Genomic DNA, 21,293 nt, shown 5'->3' on the forward strand with positions numbered 1-21,293 from the left:
GCTAGTGATACATTTCAAACAATTTAATATTGATTCAGGTCACTGTATAATGGAAAGGAACGTTTCTCAATTTCAGGGTTCGTTTCATTTTGTCCACGGTCTCAATCTTTTCTCAACGGGTCTGGCGTTTTTTAAGATCGGTTTATTAATTAGTAACATATAGGTTTAACTTGTAAATAATTTAATTTGATTAGTATGTCAATAAAGTTTTAATTATTTGAGTTTTTATGCGAGTGCAGTATATTTACTATATATTCGTTTTTTTTTTTGCCATGCGGACCCTAGGCACCCGTGAGCCGTGGCAAAATGCCGGCACAACGCGAGGAAGATAATGATAAAAGTTTTATAAAATACATTTTAACATTTTTATTATTTATTGTAATTTATTTTATTTCGGCCATATTCTGCAAAGTTATTCATTTATATTATTTTTTTCCTTATTTTATTTGAAATAAATAAAATAAGTCTATTCGCTATTTATTAGCGGTTTAATTCTTCTTTCTTTTGTTTACTGTAAGTATGTCATTTTTTATTTTAAACTAATTATGAAATTCAAAAATTATATAAATAAAAATAACACATTAAAAAACATACGTCAAATATAGGTACAGCATCCCTGAGTATTAATCCTCAATTTGCATCATCACATACGATTGACGGATTATAAATATTAAAATAAAAATAGGGTGGCATTTCCCATGAGGTTTAGACACGAGGCACAAGTCAAGTCCGATAAACAGGCACGTGTCAGGATGGGAAACATTATTATATCATTAGGGGCTTATAAATAAATTGATATTGGGTTTTGTTAAGTTTTTTATTCCGTACTCGGCATGCGCTCTGCCGTGCGTGTATGATATGAAGCGTAGTTTTTACGATTTGATTTTTTAACGACTTTTCAATTCGTTTTTTTGCTCGAGTGATAATATATTATATAAACAATGGTATTGAAATGTCGAATTAAGATTATTATACAATAGGTACATATTAAACAATCCAAATCTAATTAATAACCAATTATTAAAACCAGAATACGCATTAAAAATCTTACGTTTTCCTGAATTAAGCCTACACAATGTGTTATTTTATTTATTTTTTAATGTAGCGAAAACTTCGCAAAGGTGGGGTTGAACGGATCTTAATTACTTTTATAAAAAGTTCTTAAGGAAAGATTATTTTTTCGCGGTTATTAGTAAAGTGAAGCCCGAGACAACTCCCAATTAAGCACAGGCTTTAAAAAAGTTTGGAGCTTCGCTTCGCTTTAAAAAAGGCCGTCCTTAGAGTCGTCTAAGCTAACTTGGCACTGTCTTAAACAGAACAAAGTGAGCGAGTGTCATTATAAACGACATACATATTTTCAGAGAAAGATTAATGATGAAATTGAGTTGCAGATATTATCTATGTATATATTTATCTATATAAGTACATATGTATAATTTTTATGACATTTTGATGTGTGAGTACGAAAATTGTTCCTAAACATTTTTTGTCGACGTATTTTTGGGCCATAAACTATTAATTATGTATTATTTTTTGGCACAATTATTGAGCACTCGGTCTCATAATTATTAACCACTTGAATTGCACAACATCATTTAATAGAGTTTTTTAACTCACTTATACCAAATATCTAAAATGACAAAGAACGATGATTCTGCAACATCATGATAATATTCATGATTGTCACGATGATTTGCCAATTTACTATAATTATTTTGAATAGTACATATCACAATAAGGACGATAAAACCACATTATAATTAGATTTCAAATTGTTCGGTGATAACTTTATCATAAGATAACATTTGCTAAAACAATTTATTCCTTTAGGACAAACAGAGGCCAATTAATACTTAAGCACCGCAAATGTATTTTTTTTTCACAACTAAATGTATGAAAGCCGTCGGTTGCCATGCTTAAACATCTATAGATCACTAGACAGCCGATATTAACTGTCAAGGTTACGATATGTGCTATGTCATTGCCCCAAAGTTGTATCCCATATTACGTAGAATCTTAGATATAGCCGTTATAACTTCGCAACTAAGATCCAGTTTCAAAATATATATGTAATATCAAATATGTAAGATAAGATTTTTTAAAAGTGACTCGGACGGAGGCAAATGATATGAGTAATAACAACAAGCAAGTCAGTTCTCGTCCATCGTTTGAGGTGCGCGCGCGACTGTCTCAAGGTAATAAATTATGTAATGATCTGTCTTTAATGAATGCTTGGAATATTTACTTCGGACTTTAGTCCCATAAAATTAAATGGCATTATGGCAAATGATATTTTTCAGGCAATTTTATCTAAAACATAATGTTTAGGAAAAAAAAGTATTTAATCGTAGAGTTTAAATTGAAACCTGAAGAACTAAGCTGTTTGATGTTTGTTTGATAATGATAAGATTGATAAGGTGTCTAATAGTACCCAAAGCAATATTTTTTTCTAGAATGGTTCAACTGTGCCATTTTTATCGTAAACGTTTTCTATCAGTTTATCACGATTATGGACATAAATTTGATATTAAGAGCAAAATAACAAATGCATTAATTCAAAATATCAACAAAATTCATTTTTTGTGAAATAGGATTCATTGAATAGAAAATTGAAGGTTATCATCTCGACTGTATATTTTTTCAGTATAAATAGAATCAATTTTTGTTGATAAGCATAACTAGATTATTTTTACAGCAACATTAAACAACTTATTGCTAGGTTCAAAGTTATCGGTATCAGTATCACCTTACCGGCGTTTTGCTATCTCGCTCTCACCTATATGTAATAATAAGAAGGTGTAATAGCACGAAACTAAATAAATAGAAACAATATAATATTTTTAAATACCTAATTTGCATAATGTTGTTTGCTATTTATTTAGTATAAATATGTATAAGTACATCAACTAAAGGCAATAGAGTGACCCCGAGTGGTAGATTTTTTTTACATTCTAGACCAGATTTTAAAATCACTTATAATAATTTATCCTAAAAAGTAAACTCTTCTAGTTCATCAACAGCAAAAGACATTCCTATTTCTTTTATTTTTTTGCAAAAAGGTTTACAATATTGAAATCCTGTTAAGTACATTAAAAAAACCACAATGAATAATTTTTTAATTCAGATGGCTCGCGTTCTCTTCCTGGTTCCCTTATACGCCCTGGCGGCTGTGGGGATATACTACATGTTCCTGACGAAACCTCCACCCGTTCCTGAGGTGGACCTGAACGCGTGGTGGGGACCAAATGAGCTGAAGAGCAAGCAGGACACAAGCATCAGGCCGTTCAAGGTCACGTTCAGCGAATCTGTAAGAATACAAGCTTGTGGTAAAGTAATTTAAATAGGTTTCAGAACATTTGGTTTTGATAATAACCATGAAGCGAGCTCTACTAAATCAAATTAGTAATAAGGTGATTCGGAAGAGAACTAAACTAGTTGACATAGATCAGAGAATGGCTATAGAAGTGGTAATGGGCGAGGCATAGGTATCGATCGTAAAGCCAACCGCTACTGGGGTAGAGTGCGACCGTGAGCCTGAGGCCGTGAGGCCGCAGCCAGAGAAGACCTCAACAAGATGGGTCGATAATCCAGTCAAATATTGCAGGAAGAAGGAACAGGGATTATTGATAAGGATAGGGCACAACACGTTGCTGCGGAGTCTTTCAGCTGATACGATGTAGATATTATACTTAAATTTTTTTCAGATGGTCAAACACCTCAAAGAGCGCCTGAAGAACCATCGCAAGTGGACCCCTCCGCTGGAGAACGTCGGCTTCGAATACGGCTTCAACAGCAAGCAGCTGGACAGCTGGGTCTCGTACTGGGCAGAGAAGTACAACTTCCAGGAGAGGGAGAAGTTCTTTAACAAGTTCCCTCACTTCAAGACCAATATCCAGGGGCTGGATATACATTTCATCAGGGTTAAGCCTGAGGTAACCGATTATATTTTATACTCATACCACCATGTAATTAACTCCCAAGTCTAGACAGAAGACACCTTAACTTTCACAACACAACACAACACGTCCAATCCTTAAAGGTACAATTAGGTAGTTTTACGGTTATACTAACGTTTTTGAATCACGACAAGACAGTCGATAACAACACACAGACACTCACGTCAGTTTAAATTCCATACTTTAAAGATACTTAAAATTTTCATTCTATGATGCTCCTGATATCCTTATCTCTTTTTCCAATCCCAGTTTATTGTGAGATAGGCCCCAATAAAAGCTATTCAGCTTCAGAAGCAGCAGCTACAGAAGGCTTGCTTTAACTCTTAAGCTTCGAATCTTTTGGTGTCCCCATCTGCTTCTATAAATCTTGATTTTTTTTATATTTCAGGTCCCAGCAGGAGTGGAAGTGGTCCCCGTGTTGTTCATGCACGGCTGGCCAGGGTCAGTCAGGGAGTTCTACGAGGCGCTGCCTCTCCTGACCACCGTCAGCAAGGACCGGGACTTCGCCATCGAGGCCATCGTTCCCAGTCTGCCAGGATACGGATTCTCTGATGTAAGTTAGAAGTTTTAAGTATTCGCCTGATTGACCCCGTATGCTGTGGCTCTTTTTTTATAGAATTTCATTTGATAATTTTTATCCTTATATTCCTTATTATAAATCACATTACAGTGCATAAACCACTCCCTAGGATCGCCTGAAATCTCCAATCCTCTTTTTATTGTGTATAACTGTAGATACCCATGTATCATCTCTTGGACGTACCTCTTTCCTGTGTTAAATGCTGACCGAATTTTTAGTCTTCTTTTTCGATTTTTTCGAGAACAAGTTTTGATTCTCTATATAGCAGAACCGAGGTTTGAACCCACGATTTTAGGCCACCACACACATAATGATCAAAATATGTGTATAAGTTTGTAGAGGTCGCTGCCAAGTGGCAACCTGTCAACTCATAGTTACTTAGTTAAATTGCATTGTAAGTGGTTACCGCCTCCCTAAATTCTCATTGGCGAGCCTTTATTTAGATATAATCGTTTTAATGGCTGTATCGTTTTCAGGCTGCAGTCCGCCCAGGACTCGACGCCACTAAAGTTGCAGTGGTGTTCAGGAACCTGATGCACCGCCTCGGCTTCAAGAAGTTCTACGCCCAGGGAGGAGACTGGGGCAGCGCGGTTGGCACCAGCATGGCTTCGTTGTTCCCTGATGTAAGTTCTCATCATCATCATCATATCAGCCTTTTATCGCCTACTGCTGAGCATAGACCTCTCTTCGAGTACGCTACTTATCCCGGTCCTGAGCCAATCTCATCCAGAAGTGTCCCGCAATCTTTCGAATGTCGTCCACCCAACGAGTCAACGGACACCATCGCCAGGCACTCCTTTCGTCTGAAAGCGGCCACCATTCAGTTAACTGGCCCACCTGCCATCACCCTGCCTGGCAACATGCGCCTAGCTAAATCTTATTATGTAAGTTACCCGTGATTTAGCTGCTTGTTTTGTTGCGAAGTTCTTGTCTCAAGAGTAAATGTTATACCGTTAGTTTTTGCCACTATGTTATTATTTTGTGACACACACCAAGTATTTTATGACAAATTTCGGGAAATTTTAAATCTAATCAAGAGCTGTTCAAGTGTTCATTTAGACAATTATTTCTGCTTAAATTCAGATATCTCACTGTGAAATGAACTCCGTCGAACTATTCTTAAGAAAGTACAGTATAATGTATCTTCTTCTTCACTCGGTCCCTCAATGCTGAGGATCGTGATATCATGGCCATCATGTCATTAGGTATAAGATTCTTCAAAAGTTAACAGGTCCCTGTCCCTCTAGGTGATACTAGAGTTGTAAGCATCCAGTCCAACTGTAGCCTACCTACGCTTTCCAGTAGCCCATGCTTGTTTGCCACTGTTAGAACTTACACACCCAGTTTCATTGACAGGAGGTCCTCGGCTGGCATACGAACTTCGCCATGGTGCAGTCCCCCTACGCCATGGTACAGATGCTCGTGGGCTCCGTACTTCCCTCCCTAGTGGTGGAACCTCACCTGGCAGAGCGTTTGTATCCGCTCGGCAAGACCTTCTCGTTCGTAATGGAGGAGTCGGGATACATGCATATTCAGGCTACTAAACCGGATACTGTTGGTGAGTGAGACACATGGGTTTAGAAACTGGTACTAACAAAAAAAAAGTATTCTGCAGTAGAATTTTAAGACTATCCACGATTATTTTACCAAATGCCAACATTTTTTTAATCAGTTCTAACTGATAATTTTATCAATCTGTGCAACGATCGATGTTAATTGATAGTCGATTTGATAAAGCGCACAAATTAATTATTTGTAAGTACCTATAAGTATCAAATGTTGAATTTTTATAGCTACAATAATCCTTTCCTGATTTCGTGACAACCGATCGATTCCATGCGCCCAAAACTAAACACATGAAAATCTTTTTGTTTGCAGGCGTAGCCCTCTCGGACTCCCCATCCGGCCTCATGGCCTACATTCTCGAGAAGTTCTCCACCTGGACCAACCCCAACTGGAGATCTCGCGCCGACGGCGGTCTCGAAGAGCGCTTCACCCGCGACCAGCTCATTGATAACCTGATGGTGTACTGGTCTACGAACTCCATTACTACGTCTGTAAGGCTGTATGCTGAGAGTTTTGGAAACGACATCGGACGGACGCTTAACAGGTATGAACAATTTTCCTGACAGTTTTGTCTTCAACCAACCAACCCCAGCTTCAAGTCCAGAACCATGAGTTCGAATACTTCGAATTTCATCTGACATGATGCATTTTTTATTCTTCCCTATCAAAAATTGTCGCCACAAGTGATCATACCGATTTCTTATAATCAACATTCATTCCAGAATCCCAACCTTCGTGCCCACGTGGATCCTCCAGGCCAGACACGAGCTCTTGTACCAGCCGCCATCCATCCTCAAAGAGAAGTTCCCCAACACCGTCGGTATAACGGTTCTCGAAGACGGCGGCCATTTCATCGCATTCGAGATGCCGGAGACGCTGGCCGCAGATGTGTTGAAGGCGATCAGTGCCTTTAGGAAATTGGACAAGAGCAAGTTGAAGACTGAGCTGTAAATAAAGCTTTATACTTTTGTATTCTTATGTTTTTTTTGCTGCAAGAGACAGAGTAAGACCAAGATAAGTCTGAAACGAATTAACAGCATACGCAGTGCAGTTTACGTCATAATTTCATAGAAGTTTGACGTTTAAAATAACACTTGCACTGCGTCTGCTATCAAAATCGTTGCTGAATTACCTTGGTCTAACTCTACCTTGCGTATCATACCTGAGCGTTTTCCAAAAAAAGTTTACATTTCATTCATGTCTTCAAAATATTGACTTCTTGGGCTCATTTTACTCAGAATCATTTGTACATTCACACCTCATACATAAAAAAATGTGTCCAAAAATTTCCTTTCCTGATCGTCACATTTTTGAATGTAATTTTTTTTTATTTGTATGAACGTGACGCACTGGAAAAAATTTTTTTCATACAAAATTTTGGGACACATTTTTTCATGTATGAGGCGTGAATGTACAAATGATTCTGAGTAAAATGAGCCCAAGAAGTCAATATTTTGAAGACATGAATGGCATGTACACTTTTTTTGGAAAACGCTCACCTGCAACTTCCTGCAACTTCAAAATATGTTTTCCCAATTTATATTTTGTCAAGTTTTCATTTGATCGAACGCGTTTTTTTAAACCGTTTATTTTTTTATGTTTCGAAAAAATATTACTGTAGAAGCCATTGGTTTAGATTAGGCAAGATTGGTGACCCTTTTAAAAATACAACTTTTAGAAAACCGTGTTCGATCAAATGAAAATTTGGCAAATGATACATCGGACAAATACTTATGTATAATTTCGAAGTTGCGACTTGCGATAGATGACCATACCCAGACCCGAATCCTGAGGGAAAACATTTTAGTGCTGACTAGAAATAGTATAATTACAACAAACTAAAAGAAAAATTCACCACTTCAATATTTATGGTTTGCATCAGGGATGTTATGGATGCAGATTTTTTGACATCCGCGGATGCGGATGCGGATGCGGATATTTAAAGGCTCACATCCGCGGATGCGGATGCGGATGTCAAGATTAGGTACTTAGAAAACGTCAAATATTACATTTTTAGTATTTCTATATTAAAAAAAAAACGAAACGTTTAGTATTTGAGCAAGAATATAGGTGCGTTACTATTTTTAATAAACAGTAACTTGGCCGACTTTTCTGGATCTAGACGATTTCGTTATAGGTAATGACAAAATTACTACTAGCACTTACGCCGCCGCTAAGACGCTAAGTTCCTGTACCGACTTGTTCGACATCCGCATCCGCATAAGCTCCGCATCGATTTCATGCGGATGCGGATGCAGATGCGGATGTTGAAAATAATGCGGAAGTTCCGCGGTTGCGGATGCGGATACGGATGTTCGCAACATCCCTGGTTTGCATGAAAAGGCCAGAGACCTACGTTTTATGTAGCCGATGTGCCAGTAATTAAGCCAAAAATTTACAGCATTTACTTAATGCAGTTGGCAGTAATGTCGCACTGCAATAATGCTGAGTGTAGTCCGAATCCGAAAGGTACCTTAAAGTTTTCTACACTGTTAAAAGAAATCGATAAAAACGAATCATTTTTTTACATACAGGCCTATATAGCTATTGTCTAGATATATTGTGTATCGAATTTTAACATAGGTACATAATTAAAAACTAACCGTAAAATGTTGAGTTGACTCACTAGTTCTCTAGATCTTATTAAGACAATGTCTCTTACAAAAATTTTCATTTGAAAAAAATCTCGCGTCGCGGTCTTAGATATAATATTCGTTGAAAAATATTTGAGAATTGGGAAAGTGATATTTTGAGATTAGAAATGGTTAGAGTATTGACAATTATATCATTCCTGGTGATCGGAGCAGCTGGTTGGCTATATTGGTTTTGGAAAAATGATCTGTTGGCACCTTTGGACCCCCAGGAGTGGTGGGGGTCGATGGAACTGAAGGGGGGTGATACGAGTGTGAGGCCCTTTAAAGTGAAATTTAGTGAGGAGGTGAGTTTATGACCTCTAAAACTTTTGATAGTTTTAAATTTTAATTTAAAATGGATTGACCGAACCTATTCTTAATTCTGGATTTTAAACTTAGAAGAGTCGTCTGCTAACGAAACAAAATTTTATTCAAATTAAAGAAAACTATCAAAATTCACGGCATCAGATGAGATTTCAATTTTGAGCTTGCTATTTTTTAATAGGTACCGATCCAGTCGCTCTTACCTAGTTTGTTCCGAAACTTGCTCGACCAGATTTCTTTCTATCATTGTTCAGATGATGTAGGGAGTTGCTTAGCGACATCTACCTTAACTAAATGTACTGTGGTAATCCCTAATTCTGGGGGATTGAAGCCTAAAACTTCTTGTACAGTAGATGGGGACCAGGTCCAGCTGCAGGTCGTATATAAGCTACAGAGAAAGAGCTAATAAAATGATGCCTTCACTTTCCAGATGATAGTAGACCTGAAATGCCGTCTACTCAACACCCGCGCACCCCCTCCCCCGCTAGAGGGCGTAGCCTTCCAGTACGGCTTCAACAGTCTTCATCTGAACTCCTGGAAGGAGTACTGGGCGCAGAAGTATAATTTTACGGAGAGGGAGCAGTTCTTCAACCAGTTCCAGCAGTTCAAGACGAATGTGCAGGGGATGGATCTGCATTTTATTTGGGTTAGGCCAAAGGTTAGTGTCATGTATGTATGGCGGAGTTAGGAGCGGAGTTTGGGTTTAGAACTAGAGTTATAGATAGTGGGATAGATCCCGTCAGGATTCCTCGTGGCTAGCATGTCTCGTCATGAAGAAACGGAAAGCCTAATTAGCAGCTTGCCGACGAATGTTTTGACGTTCCGTCACTGGCATACTTAATTTAAAACTGGCTTTTTCTTCAAATAAACACAATAGCAAGGTTGTCTCTCAATAAAACAATACTATGACGAAAAAATATAGATTTTTTACAGATTTTTATGGTAGCTATTGCGTAATGTGTAGACCTTGGTCAATGTCAAGAACATTATAATCAATGTTAATGTAGCGAATTTTGTACCTACTGAAAATTCCTTTTAAGGTTCCGTACGACATTTGATAGTACATATGGCCCTTTAAATTTTCGACGTAGTTACGTAATGTGCTTATTATAGCACAGGGTGTCGTAATGGAGAACCAGATGTACGAGTACTGTAAAATTCTATAAAACTTTCGCTAAGCGCGTGCAATTTATGAAAATAAAAAAAAATGTCTGCGTTCTTTCCATGTGGTACAATTGCTGGCTGAACCTACTGTCTACCTGCTTTCCAATGGTTTCAAAATGTTTGAAGATATCCGCCTCACAAGCTTAGACACAAAACGCCAGTTACGAAAAGAGAGACCTGAGGGCCTACCTGTACACGGTCAACACAGCTGGCCAACGTACTATTGTCACGCGTGCAATAGAGTATTTAAGACCAAGTTCGAGCTGGCCAGCCACATTAGGGCTCACGCTAGACAACGTCCATAATATTTATTTAGGGTCGCCGTCATCGAAAACGATGAAGAGGACTATATATATACCTTTGCAGATGAGGCCAGGTGTGAAAGTGTTACCACTCCTTCTTCTACACGGCTGGCCAGGGTCCGTGCGAGAGTTCTACGAGTTGATTCCCCTACTGACTAGAAAGCCAATCCATGGATTTGTGTTTGAGGTCATAGTGCCCAGTCTTCCTGGCTTCGGCTTCTCCGATGTAAGTAAATCGAAGTTATTTTGTTGAATGGCATGTAAGAATTGGATTTTTTTTAAACATTGATGCTATTTAGACTAGAGAGAATCAAGAATTTATTTTCGACAACTGTCAATCCATTCCAATACAAAAGTAAAAGAAAGAGAAAATTCTTACAGAGTTCTGAATTTGTTTAAGTTGTTCTTGCATCTTTAAGACTTCGGGGCACGTGAGCGTCTTCACGTGGCCTTAAACTTTTTCAGACAAAAATAATTAAATCCGTACAAAGAAAAGTTTTTCTCGTCTCAATTTAAACTTTGTTTCTGCTTTTCGACGAAGATGTGAATGATTACGACACTGGCTGTTGTAGAGAAATTGTATGTTTTTTACTCAACTCAAACAGACTACTTACCATATTGGTGTCCGTTATCGTAAATCAGTTACTGTTTGATGTTTTGCCATTTTCTGCTATAACTGACTAGCTACGCTTCACCATGATATTTTTGCCATATTGGTGGCAAACCTATCACCTGACGGGAAGTATGTACGCCTGTATTCAAGAGTTGTCACATGCGCGTTTCCGACCCATTCGAAACCTTCCCTTTCCTCTTTTGAACACAGCTGCATGCCAACCAAGTTTAAAATAAAAATATTTGACATTAATTTGCCCTTTTCCCTAGTCACCCGTGCGTCAAGGTATGGGCGGGCCTCAGACCGCCATCCTTCTCAAGAACTTGATGGAGCGGTTAGGGCACAAACAGTTCTACATGCAAGGGGGGGACTGGGGGGGTATCGTTGCTGCAGACCTGGCCACGCTGTACCCTGAGGCTGTGCTGGGGTTTCACACCAACCTACCTACAGTACAGGTGACTTTATGGCACGAGCGGTAACCCATGTGATATTGTGGAGTCGTGGCGACCAGACGGCGCTCTACCTTAGTGAATTGATATCCAGTAGAGGAGACTATTACGCGTCAGTCGTGCTACCCTACAGTATATTATTGCATGCAAAATTGCATGACCACATTATGAAGCAAGTCATTAATAAAATGTACATGCAATTTTTCGGCTGGGTGTACGTAGAACGTAGGTGTACCTACGTTAGCGACTGAAGAGGAGATGGTAGACTTTTAGAACTTTCATACCAAGTCTACCAAAATATTACTGCTAGCTAGCTAGATATTGACAGTTCTAATTTCTGTATGCAATATGTATAATAATGTACCTAGGTATTTTTAATGCAGTTTTTCTGCATCATTAAAAACAGCCTTATGGTCTCAAATTTGTGTCATTTAGCTATCTTCTATTGTTAAACATTAGACTACCGACGGATCTGGCTTTAGAAACATTTTATATCATTAATAAATTAAACTATCTCGTCATTTCAGCATCCGTGTGCCATAGCGTTGGCTGGTCTAAGTTTTATATTTCCTTCTTGGATGGTAGACCCGGAGGTCGTGGACCGGACTAACAAACTTCGGCTGTATTGGCGAGCTGGTGGCTACTTGACCTTGCAGGCCACCAAACCGGACACAATTAGTAAGATATCACCAAATATACGGGGCTATAACCGCAAAAATTGAAGTTCGCAAATTATGGGCATTATTCTCTGTCACTCTAATTACGCCTTCATTATAGTAAAAGAGAAAGATCCCCGCAATTTGCGTATTTCGCGGTACCTCGGTGTGGAACATTTCTAAAGCCTGAGCTGAAAGTGACGTGAGTGAAGAGACTGACCACTAGCACTATTCCCACCCGGGGTTAACTGGTTAAACGTGACGTTACCATGGTTACCAGTACAATTTGACACTGGTTTAACATTTTAACCACTTCACCCCGGGTTAGAGGAATGGTGCAAGTGGCGCTAAGACACAAGTGCCATTTTCTTTCAGGCATCGCTCTGACGGAATCGCCTCTAGGTCTCCTAGTCTACATTCTCGAGAAGTTCTCCTCAGGCACCAACCCTGGCCTCGAGGAGCGGCCTGACGAGGGTCTGCTGGAGAAGTTCTCAAGAGACCAGCTCCTGGATAATGCGATGACGTACTGGCTTGGCGGGACAACAGCAGCCAGGATTTATGCTGATGGGTTTCAGGACAGGATGAAGAGATGGAGACTGTCTATGTAAGTACAGGCTGACGAGTCATTGATTCTAATCAGTGATAAATGATAAGTGATGACAGAGCTTATGATGAAAGTCACTGGTTTATTAATAGCGCAGTACCTATAAGGGCGTCCGCTACCTGGCGCGGGTGCACGGAGCGGAGTTTTAGGAACTCTCTGAGTTCAAGATTCTACGTTAGAATCCATCTCAACACTCACTCTTTGGGAATCTTTCGCTTTACTCTGGATTCAATACAAAATATACCATACTACTTTTTCAGAAAATCCACACCAGTCCCGACCTGGGTCCTCCAAGCCAAGTACGAGATCCTGTACCAGACCCCAGCGGCCATCAGATTCAAGTTCCCCAACCTGCTGAACGTGACCGTGCTGCATAGAGGAGGACATTTCATCGCCTTTGAGGAGCCTGAAGCATTAGCTGAGGATGTGTTTACGGCTGTGAAGGCCTTTACGGAGTTCCATGAGAGAAAATAAAAGTTAATTACACAAACGGGTCTACCGCGATATAATTTCATTGTTTTTACCTTTAATTCCGACGTTTCAGTTGAGTTGCACCAGCTGTGGTCACGGAAATACTGACGTCCCAACAAATGGCAACGGAGATATTAAAAAAATGACAACAAAAACGATAACATTAAACTTTGACGGGTAGCTGCAATTTCTTTGTCTACCCCGAACATTTTTATAAACTAATTTCGGGTAGTTTAGTGGTGTTTTATTAATATCTCCGTTGACATTTGTTGGGACGTCAGTCTTTCCGTGACCACAGCTGGTGCAAGTCAGCTGAAACGTCGGAATTATATAAAGGTTAAAACAATAAAATTATATCGCGGTAGACACGTTTGTGTAATTAAATATGTGTACAAAACGCGAGAGTTTAAAGTGTTATAAAATAAAAGTTCTACTAAAATTCAATTCGATTTCTTTCACTTTACAAAATAGAGAATTTGTCCAAAATAGCTTCCAGCTCAGTTAATCTGTCATTTACGCCCCCTTTAATGTGCAATAAAATCAGTTTTTCCACCCCGCTGAGCCACATTTGAAGGGCAATAACAATCACTTTACCCTCGAGTGGACTAATACTGATACCGCAACTGGTAGGGGCGGATAGATGCATAAAATGTACAAATTCGCACTGTGCAATAATTGAGGGTAAAACTGGCTAAAACAGTTTTTTTTTTGCGAAAAAAAAAATTTTTTTTGATACAAGTTTTTATCTTGACCGTACCTTTCTTTCAATAGGCAAAACGAATACTAATCGAGACAATTCTTACAACCCCAAACACAATTAGGTTGCGTTATTTTATCCCGTAAGGAATTTACTGTAATTCTATAGAACTTGCTATGTAAACAGACCGCCATACTGCTGCCAAACTGTAATGAAATACGAATTTACTAGTGTTTGTTTACATAGACTACATAGTTAGCAAGTTCCATAGAATGACACTAGTTTTTCCTATGATTATGAGTATTATGACACTCGTCTAGGATTGGAGTTCTAAGTGTTTGGCTTAGCACGAAAAAGGTCTTAATTATTTTCTAAGCTGATAATAATTAAGACCAATGTATACTAATTTTTAAAGTGCAAATAGTAACAAAAGCGCCTCAAATTTGAAGTTCTTTTACAGTCCTACAATAATAATATATTAGTTGCTCTTTGAAGGCCGTAAAAATATGTGACACGCTCTCGCTCTACAAATAGGATCGTGTCAGATATTTTTGCGGCTTTCAAAGAGTAACATATTATTGCAGATGACTGTACAGTCGGTACACCAACTCATCTCTCTTATTTTGTTGCAAGCAAATATCCTTACTACCGTACATTCTATCTACGCTCAGCAGATTTGCCATATCGTTACGTGATGGCACGTGGCAAGGCGTTAGATCAACGATAACGTCGATAACCCACGGTACACGGTGGACGGGTGAAATTTGTATGGATTGATTAAATATGGAGTGTGTCAACATGGTATAATTAGGCGACGTTTAAAAAAAACGCACGTTTAAATAGGTGGCTTTTTCTTCAAGTGAAGGACTCTGCGAGTAATATCATGTTAAATCAAAATCAGATTTTTCAGTTTTGAATGCCGCTCCCTAAATTAGGTAAACTATACAATTTAATTAATAAAATAATAAGCAATGAATTATTTATTTTCTGCCGTGTTCTTTATGTTATTTCTTGTTATTGAATTGGATTGGCCAACTTTTCTACTATTTTGTACTACAATGACAAATCGTTTGGACAAAATAAGTATCTGGAATATAAAAACAGATATTACGAGAAATTGTATTTTTTTTACAATTATTTACATTTCTTTATCACAAGTTTCGAAAAGCTCAGATATTCAAGTATCTTCCAGCTTCAAACAACAGTTTGTTTAAAAATGTCCCAAACCTCAGTAGGGTAAATGCTCCATTTCCCGCCCCGCTGCAAGACGCGCCGCACACCCCTTATCAGCAGAACGCACGCTCTCACCAGTCTCACCCCCTCCTAATTCTATAACATACTGCTGCTTCCAGGCGAAAACCTACCTTAATTGTTAGGGGAAACTTCCTTTATGTACTTAGTTGCTATTCATTTGTGATAGTTAATAGAATATCAGTTCAATGTGAAAGGAGAGTGAAATAAAGGTACTTTAGAGGAGCACTTATTTATACTTAGGGACGGCTGTGCATTTTAAAATGGATTATCTGTATCTGTATGTATTCTTCCAAGGTACCTAGGATCCGTACTAAGTCAACTCTGTGTCGACTTGGCAGCGATATATTGAGGCTACTATAAAAGTCATATTTCTTAAGAATTTGACGTTCAGGTACGAAAGATCTAGCACACCGTCGGGTGCAAATTAAAAGCTTACCTATAAACGGACCCCAAATGTCCCAATGATACAATGCGTGCCCAGTAGGTACTCCCCCTGCATAGACTGATTGTATGCAAGGGGGGTCACCTCTCTCTGCATCTGACTGTACATGTCACTTTGAAACATACGTCATTGTCAATTGTCAATAAAGGTGACAGCAGAGTGCCAACTATTGGGAGTTATCATGTCGAAACTAGGTATTGTTGCCAGCGAGACCGCACATTGTATTGCGACTACCAGAGGGATTAAGAATATATATTAATATATATGATTTGTTTTTAGATATAAAGCTTATTTTACCTCGTTTTAATGCACTTGTTCGCATTTATAATATGTCTTCACTCCGGAGACTTGAAAGATTTTAAGGCCCACTTGCACCATACCAATAACCCGGGGTTAAACGGTTAAACCGTTAACCTAGTGTTAAATTGTACTAGTAACCATGGTAAATCCAGGTTTAATCGGTTAACCCCGAGTTAGTGGAATGGTGCAAGTGGGCCTTAAGGGTTAAAAAAATACGACAGGTTTAGATTTATTTGTATATTTATGTATTTTTATTGATATTCTTTAGCTTAATTTTAAACTAATTTACACAAAAAGTAAATTAAAATGTAAACACTTATGGTTTAGGGTAAACTATCCTATCGGCACCTTCCCAATGGTTGGCACATTAAACCTTCTTTTGAGGCAACAGTGATAACTTTACTACTAAAAATAGTTAGCAATGACTTCTTATAGTATCAATCGTTCGGTAGTTGACCCTGTCAAGTACATGTTTTAAGTTACCTATTAATAAATTACTAGGTGCTTAATAAACATATGACTTTCATGATATGTCATCTGATCGAACATCTTGGCTGAGAAAATAAAATACCCTTATTTTTTATCTTACATTTGATACTTAATATCTATACCTTCCTAAATACTTATAACTAAAGATCAATGCTTCAAGCGCAAACTAATTTGAAATTAAGTAACTACCTGGCTAATATAAATACAATAATCACATCTTAACCTAACACAGATCACAGAAATTGAAAATAAAACCCCACTGCTGAATTTGACGAGGTGTCCGACACTTCGTTTTCAGTCTATAGAAAGCATCACGTGATCATTGAGGCTTTAAGAAAGCCTCGGCCCAGACCCGTTCCGTTCTAACGTGAGTCATCCTTAATTATAATTAGAAATAGACACAGCTAATGATCACTAGTATACATGAAACAAATAATATCTATTCAATATCCGTCTGAGTGATGAATTTACTTTGACAAATGAGACATTTTATTTTTATTTACATATATAACAAAAACATAGAAATAATAAAGTGCCACGAAAATGACCTCACCTATAGGGGTTCATTTTATTCTTTACTTAGTTACAAAACTTTGATACAAGTTCGTAAATTTAGTTAAAAAACGGGCATCACGAACAAAAAAAATTGTCCTCAATATGTAAAAATAAAATAACCGAATAGGTATGTAACATTGACATCAATTGTAAAACTACTCACTCTCATCTACAGTGAAGCTACATACAATCTACCTTCAACATTTTACGGGCAGGTACCTACAGTCAAAGAATTTAATTTCAGTACCATTTCGTACTACAATCAATATGAAAGTCGCTATGGACCAATACGCGACAAGGTACAAAATGGTAATGAAATTATATACCTTGACTGAACCTACATTTTTGGCTTAATATTCCACCCCTTACTTACTTGCCATCCTTCCCATCATCTTTCTCCTTAAACTTACCCTCTTTCCCATTCTGCGGTGCAATCATCAGCAAATTATTTCCATTCTTATCCGGCGTCAAATTCCTGAACGGAACATTCTGCCGCCATCTTGGCGGATAATAATAATGGTTCCTCAGCACACGGAGATGGTCTTTCCCGAATATATACTCTGTCTTCGTGCAGGTAAAAGTGCGTTGGGTTCTGCGTTCCTCGTTCTCTTCATTCCCGTATTTGGAAGCTTCCTCGATGAAGACCTTGGGTCTGGGGCCGTCATCCTCGAAGTAGGGTCGTTTGAGACGGAGCCGACGTGCTTGGGGACTGAGGGGGGATTCGCATTTGATGGCGAGAGCGGTGTTCTCCTTGTTGGTGAGGCCGTGGTTTTTCTGCCATTCTAGGACTTCGCAGAGGAGACCGATGTACCTGATTGGCAAAATTTAATATATTAATTTCTTTAGAGGTGCAAAAGAAGTGCGGGGTGGCTTGAAGAATGACAATCAATACTATAAACTATGGCTTACTGTTGGTACAGAAAAATGTTTGTTTTGTCTCATCGTTTGCGTTTCCCTTTTTCACTTTTAATAGATTAAAGGAATTATAATAAAACAAACATGAAAGAAGGAAGCAGGTAGTGATGGAAGAAAGGAATGAAAACATAATAAAAGTGGTTTAAATCCGTTACCTTATGGCCATGCGTAGGATCTCATTCTTAGAGAGCTTCTTATCGGGCGGATGAGTGGGCACAAGGCGTCGGAGCTCAGCAAAGGCTCCGCTAACGTTCTGCTGACGCCAGCGCTCGCGGCAGTTGGTGAAGAGTTTGCGAGGAGGCCGGAGTAGACAGGAGTTGAGGGGCGGCAGGTCTTCGTGTAGACTCTGGGAGAGAAGTATGAGTTAGTCGAGATGAGAAACTTCAATCAGACATTGCATTAAACTTGGCTGGATTAAAACTGAGACCCTCTTTTATAGAGAAAGGTTTTTTTTTTTGCAAGGGTATCAAGAAGTCTCTAGGTAGATTATTCTAATAGGTATGTTGAAGGAAGAACAGGAGCATTCGTTCACTCATCATTACTTCCCGGTACACCTGTTTTAAAACATCGTAGATAGTAAAAAATGCACTCTTTATCTGAACGGGTAAGTTTTGCCTGTCATTACTATCCGGCAGACATAATCAAGTACTTATTTCTATATGGCTATGGTCACCTGATGACAACCACCACTGACTACTTATGATAAGGATTTTATTGTTTACCTGAACAGGGAGGTTCTGACGGTCATCGTCGCTATCAGGGAGACACAGGTCGTCGCTCAGCATTTCGCTGTCTGGCTCCTCGTCGGAGCACGATTCCTGGTCCGACGCCATTGCGTTCTGGTTAGCTGTACACAAATAAGGGTCAAAAACTTTTCTGTATGGAGCTGAGCTTAGAAATAAATGAAACGTGGAAAAATCGGGCGAGACTCAAACTTGCGACTCTGGATCACCAGCCCGTCGTTCTGCCTGTCTTCACTCGATGCAGATAGGAATATTTCCACCTTATCATGCATCTTTCCCGAGACAACAATTTCTTTAATAAGTAGAATTTGATTATAGGTTTTTTGATCTAACCAATTATAAAGTTAGGAAAATTTTATTTTCACTTGATGTTATTCTGCTGCCGTAGAAAGACAGAATAACTTGTTTTTTTGTGAATTTAAATACAGAATTCGCTCAAAAATTCATACTTCTCTCACAAATAAACTTTATATATACGTATATGTATATGTGTATATAGGTTTATATATAAGTATGTTTATAGTTTATGCGTATTTATGAGTAGGTAGTACTCGTTTTCTCTTTATTTATTGCTCTCGTCTTTATGTGTATCCTAAATTCTCATATTGCTATTTGTCCATATTAAATTGTCTTTCACCTGTTAGTGTTTGATCTTTTCGCATTTTCTCAAAGGTTAGCTGGAAGAGATCCCTTTTAGGGATAAGTTCGCCTTTGTACATAACATTCTTATTTTTGTTTTGTTTTTGTCCGTTTTATGTAAACCTGTACGGATATGATGGTCGTTCTTGTCTACGTGACAGCGTGATAAAACGGTGTCCGTCACTTTCTTTCCCACGGTGTTAAACAGTGACAGTTATTTTATCACGTGGATAAAGATGGATAAAGCTATCCATAATAGGCTGGCTGTTTATGTGCAATAAAGTGACATACATACATAAATAAAACTATATATATTATTCTTCTCTTTATATATATATATTGATTGATGACAAATAAAAGACATAGTAATAGTAACTAAATAAAGCAGTATCTACAGGATGCGCCTATCAGCGGATGCGCTATATTTAAACAATGAGGAATTATTTCGCGGCCATGTTTCTTTTGTTTCTTTCTACCTAAACTGGCTTTTAAAAATAGACCTTGTAAGTCATTATTATAAAGAAACCAATTCATCTTCCTCGCGTTATCCCGGCATTTTGCCACGGCTCATGGGAGCCTGGGGTCCGCTTGGCAACTAATCCCAGTAATTGGAATCCCAGTAATTATAAAGAAACCAATTAATTTAATTAAATCGAAAATATTATTATACATAGTTCTATAAAAAAAGTTTAAATACTTTGACTTAACGTTCCGTTTAAATTCAAATATTTATTTATTTTATTAATTATAATATACAGTGTGGAAAGATAAGTCGGGCCCTGGAGGGAAACTACCTTAAATCCTTAAGCTAGCTCATTTTACTTAATGGAGACATTCCTTTATTTTTAAAAAGAAACAAAACTGCATTCAAAGTATTTTTCTTTTTTTCTTCAATTTGGCTTGTCTAAAAAATCTTGAGTACTAAATATTACATTTTATGGATATTTTGTACGACACACGAGTTTAAGACCTGTTTCTTGGAGAAATGTTATCATTAACATGAACTGTATCGACTAGTAGAATAAAATTGCGAAATTTATTTTTTTGGAATTTTTAGTCGGTTCGAGTCCCGGGCGAGGCAAGCGAGTTTTAGAAAATATTTGAATGCAGTTTTGTTTCTTTTTAAAAATAAAGGAATGTCTCCTTTAAGTAAAATGAGCCAGCTTAAGGATTTAAGGTAGTTTCCCTCCAGGGCCCGACTTATCTTTCCACACTGTAATAGATTATAATATATAGATTTAAACTTTCACGATTTTTACACATTATTAAATTGTACGCGATTAAGTCCCGTTGTACAATTTAATAATTATAATATTCCTTTATTTATAAATATTGATCTGCAACGTAAGAACGTTGATACAAGTCATACAAGATACATAATAATTGTAGGTTGTACCATATTTACGTATGTTTTTCCTAAGGCTTGAACTTTTTTCTTTAATTTACCAAGAAAGGCTTATAAAATGAATAAAAATGCACCCATTGATCAAACATTTATCCTTCCCATTTAGCTTTAACGTAATCAGATAATTCATAACTTTATTGTATAAATTGATGTAGGTAATTAAAAAAAACACATGAACAACTTTATTTTAAAGCCACTTACTTACCTGATAAAACACCACTCTTCGTCACGGTTGGCATAAAAACTGGCAATAATTCACTACAACCAACACTTCACTCACCACAACTCAAAACATGAGTGCTTACAGCTACAGCTAACTCTAGACTGATATAAAATGCCATTTCAAGGGGTTGTAAAGTCGCGCTATGATTGGTGGAGGGCGGGGCGGCTGCCGGCCAATCGGAGAGCTAGAAGGGCGTTAAGGGGGAAAATCCTTGTTTAATATGTTTGCATTATGAAAAGGTGCAGTGTCACCTCTAGCGATTTTTAAGGAAAAATTGTTTACTTTTCGGAACAAAATAATTGACTACCTACAT

General features: G+C 37.9%; 3 protein-coding genes across 4 annotated transcripts in view; 2 read left to right on the plus strand and 1 right to left on the minus strand.

Moving 5' to 3' along the window:
- Positions 1-2,104: 2,104 nt before the first annotated feature.
- Positions 2,105-21,293, plus strand: part of LOC134661061 (juvenile hormone epoxide hydrolase-like) — a 100,136-nt gene continuing 80,947 nt past the window's right edge. The window contains exons 1-8 of one of the 2 annotated variants that reach the window (XM_063516970.1): positions 2,105-2,195; positions 3,125-3,307; positions 3,705-3,932; positions 4,345-4,509; positions 5,013-5,159; positions 5,893-6,094; positions 6,415-6,646; positions 6,825-7,066. In XM_063516970.1, the coding sequence (XP_063373040.1) occupies positions 3,125-3,307; positions 3,705-3,932; positions 4,345-4,509; positions 5,013-5,159; positions 5,893-6,094; positions 6,415-6,646; positions 6,825-7,053 (1,386 nt within the window). In that variant the 5' untranslated portion in view covers positions 2,105-2,195 and the 3' untranslated portion in view covers positions 7,054-7,066. Of the gene's footprint in view, positions 2,196-3,124; positions 3,308-3,704; positions 3,933-4,344; positions 4,510-5,012; positions 5,160-5,892; positions 6,095-6,414; positions 6,647-6,824; positions 7,073-21,293 lie in introns of those variants that run through there. The other variant, XM_063516963.1, reaches the window with a different exon arrangement.
- Positions 8,847-13,396, plus strand: LOC134661448 (juvenile hormone epoxide hydrolase-like). The gene is made up of 7 exons (XM_063517546.1): positions 8,847-9,040; positions 9,490-9,717; positions 10,590-10,751; positions 11,408-11,593; positions 12,115-12,265; positions 12,619-12,847; positions 13,108-13,396. Exons 1-7 carry the CDS (start codon positions 8,864-8,866, stop codon positions 13,319-13,321), a joined length of 1,347 nt encoding a protein of 448 aa, XP_063373616.1. The 5' UTR covers positions 8,847-8,863; the 3' UTR covers positions 13,322-13,396.
- LOC134661456 (uncharacterized) lies at positions 17,425-21,086 on the minus strand. The gene is made up of 4 exons (XM_063517558.1): positions 20,963-21,086; positions 18,693-18,817; positions 18,126-18,316; positions 17,425-17,866 (listed from the first exon to the last, which is right to left on the minus strand). The coding sequence occupies exons 1-4, from the start codon at positions 20,994-20,996 to the stop codon at positions 17,425-17,427; spliced, it is 792 nt and encodes a 263-aa protein (XP_063373628.1). The 5' UTR covers positions 20,997-21,086.

The sequence above is a fragment of the Cydia amplana genome, chromosome 2 (genome assembly GCF_948474715.1).
Source record: "Cydia amplana chromosome 2, ilCydAmpl1.1, whole genome shotgun sequence".
NCBI lineage: Eukaryota > Metazoa > Arthropoda > Insecta > Lepidoptera > Tortricidae > Cydia > Cydia amplana.

Excerpts from the sequence above, each read along its gene's own strand:
- LOC134661456 (XM_063517558.1), bottom strand. The coding sequence starts at position 20,996 with ATGCCAACCGTGACGAAGAGTGGTGTTTTATCAG. Across the intron at positions 18,818-20,962 it reads GAAGAGTGGTGTTTTATCAG|CTAACCAGAACGCAATGGCG; the intron begins GTAAGTAAGTGG and ends ATTTGTGTACAG. Across the intron at positions 18,317-18,692 it reads GTCAGAACCTCCCTGTTCAG|AGTCTACACGAAGACCTGCC; the intron begins GTAAACAATAAA and ends CTTCTCTCCCAG.
- LOC134661448 (XM_063517546.1), top strand. The coding sequence starts at position 8,864 with ATGGTTAGAGTATTGACAATTATATCATTCCTGGTGATCGGAGCAGCT. Across the intron at positions 10,752-11,407 it reads CTGGCTTCGGCTTCTCCGAT|TCACCCGTGCGTCAAGGTAT; the intron begins GTAAGTAAATCG and ends CCTTTTCCCTAG. Across the intron at positions 12,266-12,618 it reads CACCAAACCGGACACAATTA|GCATCGCTCTGACGGAATCG; the intron begins GTAAGATATCAC and ends ATTTTCTTTCAG.